This window comes from Argentina silus, assembly GCF_951799395.1.
Source record: "Argentina silus genome assembly, chromosome: 1".
NCBI classification, from domain to species: Eukaryota; Metazoa; Chordata; class Actinopteri; order Argentiniformes; family Argentinidae; genus Argentina; species Argentina silus.
The window spans coordinates 16,007,398-16,026,726 of NC_139655.1; the positions used below are offsets into that span (position 1 = coordinate 16,007,398).

The 19,329-nt window shown below is 43.8% G+C and overlaps 1 protein-coding gene across 1 annotated transcript in view; it reads left to right on the forward strand.

Annotated features, from left to right (window-relative positions):
- nyap2b (neuronal tyrosine-phosphorylated phosphoinositide-3-kinase adaptor 2b) overlaps positions 1-15,150 on the forward strand; it is a 17,418-nt gene extending 2,268 nt beyond the window's left edge. The window contains exons 3-7 of the mRNA XM_083674261.1: positions 6,612-6,937; positions 9,839-10,888; positions 13,007-14,023; positions 14,622-14,725; positions 14,909-15,150. Coding sequence (XP_083530387.1) covers positions 6,612-6,937; positions 9,839-10,888; positions 13,007-14,023; positions 14,622-14,725; positions 14,909-15,124 — 2,713 coding nt within the window. The 3' untranslated portion in view covers positions 15,125-15,150. The remainder of the gene's footprint in view (positions 1-6,611; positions 6,938-9,838; positions 10,889-13,006; positions 14,024-14,621; positions 14,726-14,908) is intronic.
- The last annotated feature ends 4,179 nt before the right edge of the window (positions 15,151-19,329 follow it).

Genomic DNA, 19,329 nt, shown 5'->3' on the forward strand with positions numbered 1-19,329 from the left:
AAATATTCGCATGAACACTAATACACCCCAAAACCTACCGGAAACCACACACACACACACACACACACACACACACACACACACACACACACACACACACACACACACACACAGTATGCTTGTCCAGTAATACAACTTCAAAGCAGGGAGACACTGAAACTAGACTATACAGTAGATGTCCTGTAGTACCCATTCCATTTAAGGAGGACCTCAGATTTCACTTCCTTTAGGGGAGTGTCATTCTGACTTAGAATGTCTTACGCCTTTATTGGTAAACTGTTGTTATCCCACACAACAAAAATTAAAACGTTTGTGTACATGGACCTTGAGTATATAATACTCCTCCTTCCCGTGGAGAACTCACAGTGTCCCTCTGGCAATGGCCGGTTGACACATTTTGGATTGCCTGAGTGCAGCCCTCTCTATGGAGGAGCATAATAATACATTTTTCAGTTTCTGACTTATTTGGGACTTGTCCTTGACTAGACCTTCCTTGTCCTAGTCCCTGCTCTCTCTGCTTGTGTGCATGCCGTGGTCATTAAATAAATGAAACGAGACCTAACTATTGGACAAAAGATCTGTCGTCCATTATGTGTGGTTGTGCATTTTGTTGTCTTGGAAATGTATCAAAATAACTTGCTTTCATTAGTTTGCTGGATAATGATGACAGATTGGCATGTTCAATTGCCATGTTCAATAACAAAAACTGAGATGGTTATGTCAGTCGTTCTAGGGTGGTTGCTTTGGTCCTAGGGTGGTTGTATCTTCTTGCTTGTGTAGCTGTGTCCCGTTTTGCCTTGGCCTCTTATGTGTGAGTCTGGGAAGGTCAGTCACTCTTTGTGAAACCACACCACGTGGCATCCAAAAGCAGAACGAGATGTGTGAGATCATGTGGTTCACTGATGATGATAGATGATGTCATAGATGGCGGTTAGAACTGCAGAAGCTGGATTGTGTGTGCTCTACAATGGTATGTGCTAACAGAGTTCCATGAAAGACCTCATTCTACAAGCCTTTTAAGCTAATACGTTACAAAGTTGAGCTAAATCATCATACTACTATGTATGTAGTATCATACATCAATAACCAACAAAACATTATTTGGATTAATCTGTTACAAGTACAGTAGACCCTGAAACTCTGTGCTGGAGCTAATGGCAAATTTTGTAAAGTACTGTTGAATTTGAAAGTCAGTTGTGTTGCACTGATTTGTCAGAATATCAGCTTTTAAAACTATGGTTCCCTCGTGTTTTCCACACACTTTAGCTAGCTAGCCTACGGTACACAACCGTTAGCCTGCTCCTTCCACTTCACTGTTATTAGCCTGGCTCGCTAGCATTTGCTACACTAGCTAGCTCAAAACAGAGTGGTTGGCTAGTAATATAGGTAAATACTATAAAACACTTAGTCACGCTCTCATAATAGCGGTGGGATAATAGCGGCTCCATGGGATTTTCATCTTGCATGTCATGCGTTCTTCAACGTTTTACGAGGAGAGCTTCTATATCATTTGGCGAGCTTGCTTCCAATTGTTAAGTCGGGATCTGTACAATCTCCGATCATCACAGGTCTTCCCTCACAGTGGACAAGATGGGGGAGTGGAAGCCCGTCCCCTCCACTCAGCCTGTGTTTAAAGAGCATAAACGAGTGAGGGTTATGAGGAGTCCAATGCAGAATTGCTTTCTTGAAAAGCGATCAAACGGGCAGCAGTGAAACTCAGTGTCAAGAGGAAACATATCCTTGATGGCCCGTTGACCCTTTGGGACTGTTTGGGCAGGTCATGATCAACATGCAGACCAGGGTCGAATCCAGGAAGAAGGAAGCGGAGGCGTATCATCAACCTTGCATGCTCCGTGCTGCACCTTCTGGCCAGGCAGACCCCCTGACCCCTCTGGAGGGCAGGTTGCCTGTACACGCCACTCTGGAGAATAGGCGGGGACCCTGATGCTCCATACGGAGTAGTGGCGCGCATGCACAGTCTCCCCCCCGGTATTGACTACAGTTTGGGGGCCCTCCACAGCGTTTTGCAGGTTTCGTGCAGTCCACTGTGCAGTTCCTATTGGGCAAGGGAGCTGTCCATATGATGCCAAGGGACAAAGCCATTTTACACGTCCCCAAGATGTGTGCCCCATCCTGGATATACGTCGCCTCAACGGGCAGCTACGGACCTAATGCTTCCGAATCCTCACGCATCACATTCTGTTGGAGTCCATTCGACCCAAAGAATGCTTTACCACAGTAGACCTCGAGATGCATATTTCCACATCAGAGTTTATCCTGCAAACAGGCAATTTCTGAGGTTTGAATTCTAGGGCACGACTTACGAATATCTAACCTTTTGGTCTGTCTCTGGTCCTACGGATATTCACGAAGTGTGCCGAAGCAGCCATAGCCTTCCTTCAGGAAAAGGGCTTGAGGGTCCTCACTTACATCGACGATTGGTTGATATGTGCAGTCACCTCGGATCAAGCAGCAGAGCACACAGCACTCCTGGTGTTGCACCTGGTCGTCCTAGGTCATTACAGGGATGGGGTGCAGTTCACAAGGGATGTGTAGTGAATAAATGTTCAGTGAGTGGAATATGGTCAGACTCAACCATATCAACGTTCTTGAGCTCTGCACTTCTTACAGGGACTTCATGTCCTGTTCAGGTCAGACAACGCATCCTCAGTGACATACATCGTACGTACGTCAACTGCCAAGAAGGGATGTGCCCCAAGAAGCTCCTGGCCGTGGCACGGGAACTGCTGCTTTGGAGCAGCGACCATCTGTTGTCTCTCAGAACAACACATGTACCAGGCAGACTAAATTTGGGAGCAGATTTACTGTTGTGTGGAGGCCATGTAGCAGGGGAATGATGATTACATCCGGATGTCGTCCAGGAGGTCTTTACACATCACAGGACAATGCGCATTGCAGTCTGTCTGTAGTGATAAAGGATCGCAACGCTCCTCTGTGCGTGGACGTGCTGGCTCACTAGTAACAAGACATGCTCCTTTACTCATTCCCTCCTGTCAGCCTCATTTCTTCTACTCTGAACAGAGTAAGGTTGCGTGGTCTATCTTTTCTCATGATTGCCCTGCGTTGGCCAGGGAGAGCTCGGCGGGCAGAGATAGCACAGCGTCTTTACGCACAACCTTGGCGCCTCCCATTGAGCAGGGACTTGCTATCCCCCCAAAAATCTGAATTGTTTGTTTCTTTGTTTCTGAGATATGTGCTTTAAGCAGTTGGGCTTCCCCTCACACTTGTGAGATTCTACCGTCTGAATGTCACTGCACCTTCTTTGGCACATGCTGTCCTTGGCACTGGCACTGAGTAGAGTGATTTCCATGTACTCAGGTTTTCCATGCAGGCTTTGGCAATCGGGGCATTGTGCAAATGTCCTATAGTGAGATGTTGAACCAAACTCATAGAAGAACATAATATTTGTCTTTTTTTACCCATTCTCATGGCAGCAAAAGCTATCCGACACACTGATTTTGCGTATGACATAGTGCTAACTTTGTGTCTGTTCCAAGGATGGTGCTGCCTGAGGAAAGTGGTATCTAGTGTCCTGCTATCTTTCCCTGTGTTTCTCAGCTGTTGCCTGTGTAAAATATTAATACAGAGTAGCTAGAGGAAGAATATAAAAAATAGCTGGATTTTTCATGAGGCTTATAAGTAGGTCAATGAGACGACCTATTTCTACAGTAACTGATGGAGAGAGAGAGAGAAAGAGGGAGAGAAAAAAAACCCTGTTAGAAAGAGATTAAGTGTGAAGAGCTCACTAGCAGGAGATGTGTTCTGCCTGGTGACAGCTGGAACGGCCGCAGGCCAATCAGATCAGCACGTTCGTTTGAGTGAGGAGGGTCTTCCTGCCTCCCATCCCACCAGTGTTTTTCATTGTATCTAAAGGAGTTTATTCTTTCTCTCTCTCTTTTGCTCTCTCCCTCACACGCATGCACACAAGCATGTGGACACACACACACAAACCCACCACTCTACATTCAACTCAATTGTTTTATTCCGTTTGTACGATACTATGCATTAGATGTCACATGGAGACAAGTATTGATAGAGAACCAGAGCTGCCCGACAACAGCACTCCATCCAACTGTTCCAAGTGCACCTGTGCTCAAGCCAATCACTGGGCAAAGATCCTATAAATAGGCTAACCCACTCACACTCTACCAGTCTCACACACACCTGCCACACACACACACACACACACACACGCACGCGCAAATACACACACACACACACACACAACACACACACACACACACACACACACACACACACACATGCACAGACACACACACAGAGGCTGCTTTACTACAAAACACTTGTGAGAGAGAGCAACATGGCATACTTTATTATTACATTGTTATATTGTTTTTATATGCAGTGTTGTTTTATTGTTTTTGCAAAATGCATTGGGTGCAAAAACCCCATCTATTCTAATTACTTGATTTATAACCTGGGTTCCACAGACCCTCAGGTGTTGTGTGTTATGTGATAGCTTGAGGAGGGTGGGTGAAATATGGCCTCCACATGTTATGGATCCCTTATAATTTTGGAGTTGCCTCTGTTGTGGTGTGCACGTGTGTACTATTATTGTGTGGAGAGCAGGTTTTGTGTCTGGTTTCCGTGGGTACCCTGTTGCTAGGCAAAGTTAAGCCCCTCCCAAGCTCCTGCTGCTCAGCAGCTGGCTCGGACTGAGCGGGAGTCAGCAAAGTCACACACACACACACACACACACATACACACACACACACACACGCACACACACACACACACACACACACACACACACACACACACACACACACACACACACACACACACACACACACACACAATGTCACTTGATGTCACTTTAATCTAGTAACTGTGTTTATTTTGACCTAAACATTAATTTATTTATTCTTTACCATTGCTGGATAAACTCATCATTTCGAGCTTCATTCACAATGGATTTCCGCTATATAGGCTAGGTTATAGTATGCACACAGTCACAAAGACATACTCAAAAAAGACAAACACATACAGAGACACACTATATACAAAACACAGACAGAACAAAAACCAAGGATGTGATTCCAGGGCCATTGTGTTTGAAACTCACCAGAAATTGAGTAGCCTACAATACACATGATGTATTCCAATCTTTAGTAGTGGTGATTATAATATCAGGTTTTTGGTTTAGAATGTGGCTGAACTGCTGCAATGTTTTTCAAAGCAAGTTGAAAGGTTTGTCATTGTAGTTTGATGGCCTTTTTAAGAAGGCACTCTGCTCAAAACAGCTTAGCTTAGATAGTTGTAAAGTATAGTTATAAAGTATAGTAAAGTGTTATACTGTTATCAGGGGATCAACTCTACACCATTGACATTGAAAATCATTAAAGAATTATTCTAGCACCAACAGAGTAAAGACACATGAGCTGGGTAGTGATCACATTCAACACTGTTTGTAGTGTGAATGGCAGCAATGTGACCGGTGTGTGCATAGTCTACATGTTAAAGGTGCATGTTAAACAGTACAATTAAGTTACGATTGCACTGTCTATTGTAGAAAGACAGAGAGAGAGGATAGAGTAGTAATAGCATAAATGTAAGTTAATAGTTTTTTGTTCTATGTAACTGACAAATAGCCAAAGACCTTTGTAACCCATACATTGTTAACCAGATGAACTACAGAATAAATGTAAGGGCTTACTTCTGACTACAGCCTCTTTATGCCCTCTCACAATCATCAAATGGCATCCTTTTCCCTCATCTCAGTGAGATCCTCCAGCTCTTTAACAATGATCCAGCCCAAAAATAAAACTGCACTTCAAATGGAGCAAAAGTCACCATCCCCAACAGTCAGAGAGTCAATTAACTCTCTAAGCACTGTGCTCTCAAAAGCCCCCCTGCCATAGTTAACACTCAATTTAGCCCATTCATCCGTTCAAAGGAATCAGTTGTGGCTGGACTGGGGGACTTCCATGGTGTCATTGTGTCCATGGGTCTGGGAGCGCTAACCGTGCCCAGGGTTAAACACAAATCAATGCCTCCCACAGAGAAATTCTCTTGGCTGAGTGGCACTAATGTAGCTCTTATTGTCAGAGCTCGCATAATTTGAGACACCACAAAGAGACTGGCACAATCGGAAATAAACACTGCGTGTATGCATGCTATTTTTGGTCAAGGTCTTCACAAAAGGACACAGTTCCAGAGTTGAGAAAGGGACTGATATCAGTGTCACAGCTGTCAATCACAGTTTTCTCTCTCTCTTAGTTGTTTGTTATTGATAACAGTAAAAATAATTTCATAATTAAATAAATTATGTAAAAAAAAAAAAAAAATTAAACACTGGGCAAACTCATGAAAGACTTTATCTATAGTTAATTTCAGCTATCTAGTATAGGGTTGCTGAGGCTAATATACTGTAAGTTAATCTTCCTATGGGGTTTACTTCATCCATAACCAACTGATACAATTTATGGTCAAATTAACCATAATCAGGCTGCTACAATATTCAACCAACTCCTACCCCTTACACTACATTAGTCTTGCATCAAACTCTGTATCATTTATCATTTATTATGACCTAAATATGCCCTCCCCCCATTCTCTCTCTCTCTCAGGACGGGTGAGGACGTGGTGACAGAGGGCAAGCAACTGCGCATGGGCTCCATGACCATGCCAGCCCCCCCGGAGCATGTGCCCCACCACCACCACCACCACGCCTGTGGGCCGGGCTTCACTGTGCGATCCCAGTCCCTGCACTCGGTGGGCGGAGGTGGTGGTGGAGGGGAGGAGGAGGTGGGCAGCCCCACCTCCCGGAAGCAGCCCCCGCCCAAGCCCAGGAGGGACCCTGCCACCAAGCTCAGCATTTCCTCTGAGACAGTAGACCACAGCCCCACCTCCTCATGCAGGGGCGGCTCCGACCCAGACTCAGAGAGGTGTGAAGGTGAGTGGTCATATATCCAGCTAACTACTGAAAAACTACACAACACAATGCTCTTTAAATATCCAACACTACAACATGACAGCACACAGCTGTGAATACTAAACAACAAAAAAACAGCAGCATTCAGGTCTGTCAAAGGCTACCTATTGGCCGAAGTTGTTTTGTAGAGGAATAAAGCACTTGGGAACAGCAGATTATTTCTTCATTATCAGCATTCTGGTTTGACCATCACAGAACATGGCTACACAACATGGATTGATATTACGCTGGTGGTCTCTAAGGGCTGACCAGTTCTGCTGTGTGCATCTAGCAGAGACAGTTCAGCAATGTAGAGTATAGTAATCCAAACATTGGCTAGTGAGTGTCGCTGCTCGGGTTTTGCAAATCCTTCGATCACATTGTTTCTGATGGTCATGATGAATGGGGTCACCTTTCAAATGCAGACATAAGGTATCGTTTGTACAAGGAGGAGCGATTATAAACTTAAGGTCATTCAGATTCCTTCTGTCCCCATTTACTGTAACCTCCTCTGAGAATACACAACATTGTTTCCTCTCACTCTACTAACTCATTCAGGCTTGAGAAAGTTTCAAGATGCGTGCAAGTGACCAGTCCAATTTGTGATGTGCTGTTCAAAGATAACCATTTGGAAAATGCGTCCTATACAGCATGTGTCTTATCCATTTTCTCCATGAAGTCATTAAAAGACCCAGTTTGGGAACTGGAATGCATCTTCTATGTTATGGGATCCCCAGCCAAGACCGGACAGTTCTGGTCATGATGTTGACATCCTGGTATGACCCATTGATATCTGTTTAGGATTGGGCTCTAGTAGCAACATAACCTCACCAGGTGGTTAGAACACTTTGGTACCATTGTGGGGGCAAGTGTCACAGACAGATCTAATAACTAATGTGCTTGCAAAAACTAATCTTATGGTATGGTAAGTTTCAGAGACAAAGTGCATGTATACAAAGACATTTATTCTCTCTACTCAGACTTGATGTTTTTGCTTCAATATGTACTGTACAGACAAGGAGACTCACAATAATACTGTATGTTCAATGTGTGTGTGTGTGTGTGTGTATATGTTCTGATCAACAAAACTAACATACGCCTACATGTATCCCTGTGTGAAATCAGCTCAGAATAATAGAATATCGAATTTTGATTCTTGAATTTGCAAGAGTGTCTATATCAGACTCCAATTGTGATTGCTGATGGTTGTCTCCATATGTAAGAGCAGTGTGGCCTCATGATTCAGGATGTGGACTAAAGCAAAACACTTTACCATAAACAAACTCAATAAATACTGCTTCACGTCAGAGTAGAATGTAAAGAAGAATGTAAACAACAGGTTACATTGTAGAAAAAGAAACACCTGCCAAGTAAGAATAGTACTGCAACACTAACAAGCTACTGTAGTATTATAGTCTTAAAGGGCTATGAGAGACTACATATACAGCTGCATTTACTCAATTACAGTTTGATAGGTACGCCAATGTGATGTTTAGGGAGTTGCCCTCGCTCAGATTGGAGGGGATCACTGTGTGCAGACAGATCTTCCTTGGCGCCACAGCAACCATCCCACAGAAACAAGACCCCCGTAGCCTGACCAATCGGAATGTTGGTAACAGCCTTGGCCAATGAGGTGGCAGCAATGTTGAGCTCTGAGGCATCCTGGCCAATAGACGTCAGAATGTGGGTTGTGTCCCTCACTGAGGGGAGGGTTGTGTGAGCTGTAGCGAGCTTTGCGCTGGAGGGGGAGGGGCCAGTCAGAGCAGAATTCATTCAGGAGGAGCGATTGACCTAGATTCTGTTTCCCCAGGAGGCGAGGGGGGTGTGGGTAAACACATCCGCTACAGGGGGAGGGGGAGGGGAGAGTAGATGGGGGGGTGATAGAAGGGGGGAGGGAGGGATGGACTCATCATCAGTGCTAAAACAGATCTCAAAATCCACCATGCAACCCAGTTAGCATAAAAATGCATGCATCTGAATACAGAGAAACAAACAGACAGACAGGCAGGCATACAGACAGACAGACACACACACACCCACACACACACACACACACACACACACTTCATCAATGCAATGAAAAAACACACCGGAGCACAGCTGGCCTTGCCCAAATCTATTATTATCACCTCATCAACCAGTTCCATGTGTGGCAAAGTAATAATGGTGCTAGCATGAAGGTTTTAATCATCATGTGTGCCTGTTTGTTATGATTTAATATGGGGGACTGTGAGTATGAGGAGTTTGAGTGTGTATGTTCTGTGATCGGGAGTGTGTGTGTATGTGTGTGTGTGTGTGTGTGTGTGTGTGTGTGTGTGTGTGTGTGTGTGTGTGTGTGTGTGTGTGTGTGTGTGTCGTGATGGTGGTGAGTCAAAGGGAAGTGTGTGTCTGGACCATCTGGTGTCTGAATTATTAAAGGTGTAAAATCTGCGGTTTGAAGGAGACCGGTCCAGCTCTTAACTAGGCTTAGGCCTACATGCGACTAACAACAGAAAGAAACACATACAGTACAACTTAATACACCACTATATCTGACCTAGAAATACATGCACTCACTAGTGCTACAATATACTACTAGAATATATGTATCTAGCCTACAGCAACTTATGCTATTACAGTGCTACTGTATACTGCATCGGATCCAAAGGGATACGTATCATATCTCAAAGAAACCCATGCACTGTCTGACCCAGATACACATCCTGCTACATTACTGTATATATAACCTAGAAACACACCTATGGCTTAAACTATCCATATATATCTGACTCAAGAAATTGCTATATTTGACCTACATCAGACCCAAAGACACAGGTAATATAATAATAACAATTACACTGATGACGTGTGGCTAATAGGTTGTGTTTTCCTCTGGTCCATCAGCGACTCAAGGGTGCAGTGAAGACTGCAGAAGGATCCCTCCGCCCAAACCCAAGAGGAACCCCAACACCCAGCTGAGCATCTCCTTCGATGAGTCTTACATAAAGAACCATGGCTCCAAGGGCCACTCTCCCTCTGAGAGTAACCCCTCACCTCCCCAGAGCGAGAGCCCCACCCGCCACTCCTCAGACTCAGACGAGCCTGTCTACATTGAGATGGGGAGCAGTGTGGGGCAGGAGCACCCCAAGAGCGAGGATGAGGAGCCGGGCGAGGCTGTGTATGAAGAGATGAAGTACCCCGCTTTGGACGAGATGGACTACCGCTGGGACCCCCCTGGGTGCCGCTCCCAGTGCCCCACGCCTGCGCCCCTGGACCCTGAGTCCCTAAGCCGCTGCTCCACCCCTCGCAACATCCCCCTCTGTGATATCCCTGCACCCTTCCCCAACCTGCTCACCCACCGTCCCCCTCTCCTGGTGTTCCCCCCCGCCCCTGCGCAGTGCTCACCCAACTCGGACGAGTCCCCACTCACCCCCTTGGACATGGCCAAGCTGCCCATGCTGGAAAACGCCTCCTACAGCAAGTCACCCACCTCCTCTTCCGAGCCGCCCTCAGCCCACCTCCGTCGGGAGCTGACGGCCACGCCCACCCTTACCGTGTCCGGCCGCTCCTCCGCCCCACCCCTGCCCTGCACCCTCTACAAGTCCTCTGCCTCAGCCCATGGCTACCAGCGCAGCCACTCGGCCTGTCCCTCACCCGTCAGCATGGGGCGCTGCCTCACACCACTCAGCCTGATGCGCACACCACCCTTTGATGCACCCATGCCCTTTCCAGGGGGCCTGCCGCGCAGCGCCTCTGCCACGCCACACGGGAAGGGCTCGCCCCCCCAGGACTGCATGGCTGGGGGTAGGCTGCACGGGTCCATGCAGAACGTGTCAACAGGACGCTCCCGCACACCGACCAGCCCCCTGGATGAGCTGACCAACCTGTTCACTACCGGCAGGAACATGCTGAAGAAGAACACCAGCGGGAGGAAGTCCAAGGAGCCTGGCGAAAGTGAGTGACAATATGAATCTATGAGTTAATATGGTTAGAGAGTGTCTAACAGCACCAGAGAGGTAGAGTCACACACGTTCACAAAATAGTTGCAGCAGTAACAGGAGAATAACATCACGCCAGGTGTCCAGTTTACATTATCAGCCCTAACAGGATCAGATGTCTAACAACGGCCAGCACAGTGCAACACTGACACATTGTGGTAAATTATGAATTTGAATAAGATTCAGGAAAAAGAGAAATTCGTCGTTAGTGGCTGCATCAGTGCAGTGTTAAAGTAACCCTATTTTCAGATAGTTAAACATCCAACAAAATTAGGAGATGTGGACACAGATAGCATGCATGTTTATTTGTGGGTGTTGTGGCTTATAGCAGCATTTCCTCTATGAGCTTGTTTAATCTAGGGGCACCAAATGTAGACTGATACAGATCATATGATTTAATCTGCCAGGATTAGGGACTAAAGCGGCCGTCAGGACTCTCAAACCTAGCAGTGGCATTAAGCCACCACGTAGCATTACTTTTAAATATGTAAACATCATGTTTAAACACAGGTCGCCATACCACAGTGCAAGTGCAAAATTATAGAAACGGTTAGCAGAATGTTCCAAGAATGTTTGGCACACTATGACAGAACTTTAGAATCCGTGTTATCTTTATTGTATGTCTACCATCCTACAAGCAATGTTTCAATCATAAATTCATGTTTTATTGCAATGCAAAGTCATTATTTTTCCTTGATGAAAGATCTATGTTGAGGCATGTCATGACATTTAAATGTGCCAAATGTAAAGAAATAAAACATGATGTGTTAAAAAACACATAAAAAATGCCTATATTGCATTGCTTAAAATAGTAATTCATGTGTAAATATTTACTGTTTAGATTATAGGCATACAAGTTGCAAAGGTTTTTATGTATCAAATAAATACCGAAGATGATTTTGGAGAGAGACTTGACATAGAAAATTCCCCCTGGTTGAATACATTTGAGTCCATCTATAAGATCAAAAAGGACTCTGCGTCAATCTGCACTTAACTCCCAAGCAACCCCAACATAGCAACAGAGGAAGGAGCTTCTCTTATTTGCAGATTCACTCCCTATGGGGAGATGAACCAATCACAGAGCAAGCCATGCCAGCTTCACACTGATCATCAGGTGCAATGGGCTCTGGAGAGACAGTCAAGGCTCTTGCACCTGATCAGAGAGCTAGGCCTATATTCCTCCTTTTGCCCAATCAGCAAGTAGAGAAACATGCCTATTCAACCAATTAGAAGAAAACAGCCCTAACATTACCAATCAGGAGACAGTGAGAGGTACAATCTGTGATAGTTTATGATTTCTTGTAATCACAACGTTCCAAGAATATTCTCTCAACTGTTCCGTACCATTTAAACAAATTGTTGTGTATGTCAGCTGCCTGCTTCACTATTAGTTGGCTTTTTTCCTGTTGATGCACAGTACATTTCCATTGCCATGTCCATGTCCATTGTCTTGTTATCCAGAAATTGGCATTTACATCTTACTATATTGACATTGCCATATATAATTGGCATTTACGTCATACAGTTCTATTTTGTCTTTTGGCCGGAATTTGGATATGTTTCCGCTATCTTGAAATCGGCAGTGTTGTAAGGTTGACAGGTTTTCCTGTGTCCAACCTCATGAAGCTCAGATAATGACAGGTCGACTGTGTGTTGCTCTGTGATTGGTCACAAATATACATCCTCCCTCTTGCTATAAGTGGAGGTTAACAGTTTTTCCCCCCAGAGACAATAGAGAAACACAGCTAGCATGACCTATTTACCCACTGTGCAGATATTGGATATTGAATATCTTCATGACATATATAATTATGTCATATGAAGCAGCAACACTGACTCCTGGTAACTCAGGCAGAATAATCCCACTAGCCCCAATGGTAATAGCTCTCACGGTGAGTGAGTGCCACCCAGTGGTCACATGATGGTAGTAAAGTGCTTTTGCACAAAATAGCATTCTTCTCATCCTTTTTGTTAGAAATGTTCACTAGAGAATCTGTTGCAAAACACTGGATACCATTGACTGACTGATGGAACATAAAGCACCCATATTTAATTTGATTGTCTTCTCTTACAGCTGAGTCCAAAAGCAAGTCCCATGGTGAATCCAGACGTGATGGCAAGGAGCGTCACAGTCACAGCAAGGAGTCTAAACGAGAGAGTAAGGAACGGAGCAGCCACCACAAAGAGTCTTCTCACAGACGGGAGACCAAGGACAGAGGTTGCAGTAGTGTGGAGCCACTGCCCAAGCGCAACAGTAAAGACAGGGGCTGCAGCAGTGTTGAACCGCTGCCTATTCGACGGGACAGCAGAGACAGGGGTTGTAACAGTGTAGAGCCCCTTCCTGTGAGACGGGACTCCAAAGACAGGGGCTGCAATAGTGTGGAGCCCCTGCCTATGAGAAGAGACAGCAAAGACAGAGGCTGCAACAGTGTCGAACTGATGCCACGACGCGACAGCAAAGACAGAATTGGTCACGGAGTTGAGCCTTTACTAAGACAAGATAGTAAAGACACAGCCAGGAATGGTGTGGAGTCTAGTAGACATGATAGCAAAGAAAGAATCGGCCACCCACCAGAACTTTTACCCCGCCAAGATAGTAAAGACAGAGTCAGAAATGGTATGGACTCTAGACATGACAGCAAAGAAAGAATGGATCAGCCACCAGAGCTGCTACCAAGGCAAGATAGCAAAGATCCCAGAAATGGCCTTGAGTGCAGACGTAATAGCAAAGACAGGGGGAACTACGGTACGGAGTCTAGACATGAAGGTAAAGACCGAAGCTACAATGGTGTGGAGCCTTCACCTAGACAAGACAGCAAGGAGTTGGCCAGAAATGGCATTGAATCCAGGCGTGACAGCAAGGACAGAGGAGGCAATGGCTTAGATCAGCCCCGACGTGACAGAAAGGACAAGAGCACCAATGGAGTTGAAGCTAGGCGTGATAGCAAAGACAGAGGTAGTTATAGCATTGAGCAATCAAAAGCACAAGAGAGGAGTGCCGTATCGGGGCAACAGTCATCGACAGCCACACCAACACGGCATGGAAGGCCTTCTGGAAGTCCGCCAATGGTGTTGGGAACGGGCAACACTGGTGAGGATTTGATTGCAAACAATGGATGCTTATGGCAGGCATCCATGGTCCATTATATTCAAACACCAGACTGTCCTCATCATACACAAAACAAGTTACTTGCAATTTACTGAGATTAATTTACTGTATCCTTAAAGGTAGTACTTTTGAATTATAAAAAAAAACCGATTGCATATGATAAGTTTTAGTCAGTCAATAGAAAACGATGACCATGGCTGGTGTGCAATAGAGGCAAACCATTCAGACTTCAAACGGTCTAATAGCTCAGGATAATTACAATGTGCACAAAATGCACCTCACATCACTCAAGCTTGCCTTGGAATCACATTAGGATACTGCAGCATAAGCCTGAATGTGATTCCAGATGTTAGTTTATCTTATTCAGAACATACAGTATAAAAGGTTGTAACCATAAACTTGCTATGGTCACCCCTCTTCAACTTCAAAATAATCTAGTTTTTTATTCTTGTACATAATTTCAGTGTTTAGGCCTGGCTTTACAATCTAACAATGACATTTGAACAGTTTCGTTTTAATTTGACTTATGTTCTGAATTATTACATGTAAGTATTGTAAATTTTTGTCTCCCTCTTTGTAGAGCTGAAAGCAGCACCTAAGTACAGCCGCTCACCCTCCACACCAGTCACACCCTCTCCCATGGGAACTCCGCAAAGGCAGGCACCGGAGGCACTGCAAACCAAGGTATGCACACGTCACAACCTCCATCCATTTTCTTCTGCCCATATGGTAGCAGCCTTCAGTTTCCCATCATGTGTCGTTTGTACTAAATGATGATTTTCTGTACACAGCTGTATTGACCTAACCCTTCATATGGCAGGTGACCATGACAATTTTGTCCTCAATGCTCCTCTCCTTTGCCCCCAGATGCCCCAGATGCCATGGATGTGTGGGGACAGCACCATGTTGGAGATGATAGAGAGGAAGCGCACCCTCTGCATAGAGATCCGATCCAGGCAGCAGCGGCCCCCAGACAGGACCCAGTGCAAACAGGAGAGCTGGGGAAAGAGCAACGGGGCCAAAAAGATCCGGCCTCCCCCCTACCCCACACAGACCACCGTATTCTGGGACACAGCCATCTGACAATAATAATACATTGGACACCCACCCAATCCCCCATCTGGACTCAAGCCTGCTGATTCGCCAACTCCACATCATATGGTTGCAGCAGCCAATAAGAGGAAGGGGGATCGTTGATGTCAAAGGAAAATGGTGGTTACCATAGCAATATTTCCGCTCGTTCAGGTTGTCATGTTTTCTTAACATCACTGGTGATATTCAATATTTTTCTATTTCATGTGACTCCATGTAATATACTTAGTATGAATAGATATTTTCTAAATAAAAGAGGATAAAGCAACTAAAATTATGTAGATGTAGAGCAATGTTGTTGTTGTTTTTTTGTTGTTGTTGTTTTTTTTTAAACTTTTTTTTTATATTTTACATCTATAAAGTATTATATCAATACTTTAGAAGCATACTTTTTTATGCTGAAATGTCAATGAACTACCAGTGCTGAATGCACTAATTTTGAATGGAGGATATTCTGACTGTCAACATTGTCACTGTTGTATGTTGAGGAGATCTGTTGACATAGATTTCTATAGCCCTTCCATAGTTGGGCCAGTGTTCTAGAATGTACAAATTTGTCCTAGAACAGGTCAGAACCCTTGTAATTCAGTTTGTATGTTAAAGTAACAAGCTGTGTAGTTACTGGTCAGAGCCTTTGAAAAGGAAGGATGAAATTATATGAGACAAGTGTTGGTTGGCATGTAGTAGATTTACCAATTTGAATCGACATTACACTTAGATAAAAACAAACGATGAGCGTGTGTCAGGGAGAGAACCGCATTATCCCAAACCAGCCAAAACCTGTTGAAGTACATAGTGGGTGTGGTTGCGCTTTGGAGGGTTGGTTATCTCATATGGGTTGGTGGCAATAGCTGGCAGAAGCCAGCAGTCTTACTCTGCCATGCACGTTGAGAGCATCCTCTCATGGAGTAGATACTGTACTTAATTCGTACCAACAACCAGCCAGAAACAATCAACACCTGAGTTTTAAGAACAAAACAGACTGTGTATGCACTTGCTTGAGAAATAACTTTAGAAATATGCTTATATTTTTTTGTAAAATGTAGAGTACTGTAGTAGAGCTGTGCCATGTAATAAGTTATAATTGGTTGAGTGGGTGGTATAATCATGGGTGACTGGCTGTCTGTGACATGCGGTCATCTGTGATTGGCTGTCTGTGACACATTCTTCCCTTTGAATGGCTGCTTGGCATCCATTCTAGGGATTAGATGCTAAGGACCTATATCGTGGCCACAGTTCTGCCTGATAATTAGGACAAGGGTTGGACAAGGGTTGCACAAGGGCCTATGGATCAATTCTTTGTAAAAAAAAAAAAAAAGAAATTAAAAAAAAGAAGAATACAGATAAAACTGCACTACCCATTATCTTCCATTACACTAAATTAGACTGGATACATGTCCCTCTACCCCTCCTCTCTCCCTCTACCTCAACCTTCTACATCATCTAAAGTGGTTGTCTTTTGTACGTGACATGCAACCTCTGCATTAAATTTTTTTTTTATAAATATACTTTTTTTTGGGCATTTCTGCTTTATTGGGATAATAGTAGAGGAGATTGACAGGAAGGATGGGAGAGAGAGAGAAGGGATGACATGCAGGATATGTCGACGGCCGGAATCGAACCAGGGACCTTGCGATGATATGGTATGCGCCTTAGTGTGCTACACCACTGAGCACCCCTAAAAAAAAACGCTTTGACCCTCTCCCCCTTCGCTCTCCTTCTCCTGTCCTCCATGCACCAGAGGAAATAGAGGGTTTCCTTGGCAATCGGCGCTCTCTGTGGCTGCAATCAGAGGCCTCGTTAGGGTTAATGGTTGCTGGTGTGCTAAAATCATCAATCGGACATCAGCCTGGGCTAGCTGTTACAACGCTGCAATTGTCCATTAATGTCAGGCATGAACAGTATGGGAGAGGAGGAAAACTAGGAGTAGCATGAACAAGCAAACTGGCCCTCTAGAGCGCCAATGCAGTACCCCTTATAATGAGTAATCAACACAGAGGTCCTGCCATGTCTTTACCCGTATGTGTGTGAGTGTATGTATGTATGTTACTGTAGTATGTTCCAAGCTACACTGAATGCAGGTAAACTCTTGAAATGATTGTTTTAAACATTCACTTTTCTGCCCCACGTGGTGGGTGGGTGCAGGTTGGAAATGTAACGATGTACAATCTTTGTGTGTATAAAAATGTGCACTGTGAACCGTAGAGAGAGCACAGCACTGTCGGAGTCCTCTGTCTTATTGCACTATTGAGTGTTCTCTTGTTTAAAAAACAAACCCCAGAAAAAAACATGTTGGAAAAAAAACGTACTGTATGCTGATTGTCACATGGGTTCTGTCGAGAGAAATAAATATGAACTTCAACCCGTTGTGGAGGAGCTCTGACTCGTGGTACAATCTTTTATTGTTTCCCTGATCTTTGCATAGTGATATACAGTCAGAGGGCTCTTTTCAGGAGCCCAACCTTCATAGTAGCGCCATGAATTAATGTTACATAACTACATAAGAGTACTACATAAGAGTACTACATAAGAGTACTACATAAGAGTATTACATAAGAATGCGCCACTTGTTGGTTAAGTCAATGAGAGAAAATTGAATATGTCTCTGTGAATGACCAAATACTACTACTACATTACTACAATGTGGTACTTTTCATTGTATTACTGATAAACCCGATGTACATTAACAAAATAGATATTAACACTATGGCAAAAAATTTAAGTAGTGTCAGCTTAGTCCAGGCCATATGTAACGTCTGTGTTTTGCTGTAACTTCCTCCATTTGTTACCATGGCAGTGTGTTCTAAAAAGTTTAAAGGGATCACTTCATACATTTTTAACATCACATCAATTAATTAATTTTGTATTAATTGATTTTCAAAACTACAGCTACAAACACACTCCCACTGGCTAGAAACACATTGTAGTTTCTGAATATATTAGATATTTGTCTACAGTCCATTGGATGTGCCCTAAGGAAAATTACATGTAATTGCAGGAATATGTAAATTATAATGATCAAAATTACTTTTTAAAAATGTTATATACAGTGCCCTGTGTAAGTAATGAGGAAGGACAGGGAAGGATTTTTTTTTTGACTCTATAATCCAAAAGTTTGGATTTTAAATTAATCAATTACTATTAAAGTAGAGATTCTCAGCTTTTATTTGATGGTATTTGTGTACATCTTGGTTTCACCCTTTAGAAATGACAACAGTTTGTACACATAGTCCCCCTATTTCAGGGCACCATAAGTAATGAGACGGATTCATATAATGTCAAAGTTAAGCACTCATGTTTAGTATTTGGTTGACAATCCTTTGCATGCAATAACTGCCTGAAGTCTGCGACCCATTGACCCCACCAGCTGCTGGGTATCTTCTCTGGTGATGCTCTGCCAGGCCTGTACTCAACCATCTTCAGTTGTTGTTTGTTTTGAGGTATTTATGTCTAACATCTTATCATCAGTTAATGAAATACATGTTTAATTGGATTTAAATCTGAAGAAAATAATTTCATCTTGTTTTTGTGCATATATATATTTTTTTTTATCATAATGCCATTGCCAACCTCTGCCGCACCGCTTTACCCCACCTAAATAGGGGGTGAAAACCTGAAATGGGTCGTTAAGAGACCTCACACCCTGGCCATTTTTAACAAATGGGACACTTCATTAAATGATGTCAGACAGTGAAGCATTTTCTCTTTTTGGCTCTACACTCGAAAATCAATTAAATCAAACAATTACTATGAGGTTAAAATAGAGATTCTCAGCTTTTATTTGATGGTATTTGTGTACAATGGTTTCACCATTTTGAAATTGCAACACTTTTTATGCATAGTCCCCCTATTTTAGGGTACCTAAAAGGACACTTGGCTTTACAGGTCTTTCTGGTAAGCCAGGTGTGTTCTGTCACACCATCTGTATAAGAGAGATGTCAATGTCTAGTATTGATTCTAGGCTTTGAATTTGCCTTTGGAGTCTGCTATTGGTGTCTGTCAACATGAGGACCACAGAGACATCAATGAAAGTCAGGCATGTCATTATAAGGCTGAAATATCATCAGAAACATAGCCAAAGCCTTAAACCTACCAAATTCAACAGTTTGGAACATCATTCTAATGAAAGAAAGCACTGGTGAGCTCAGAAATCGCAAACAGCCTAGTAGGCCAATGAAGACTTAAACAGTGGATGA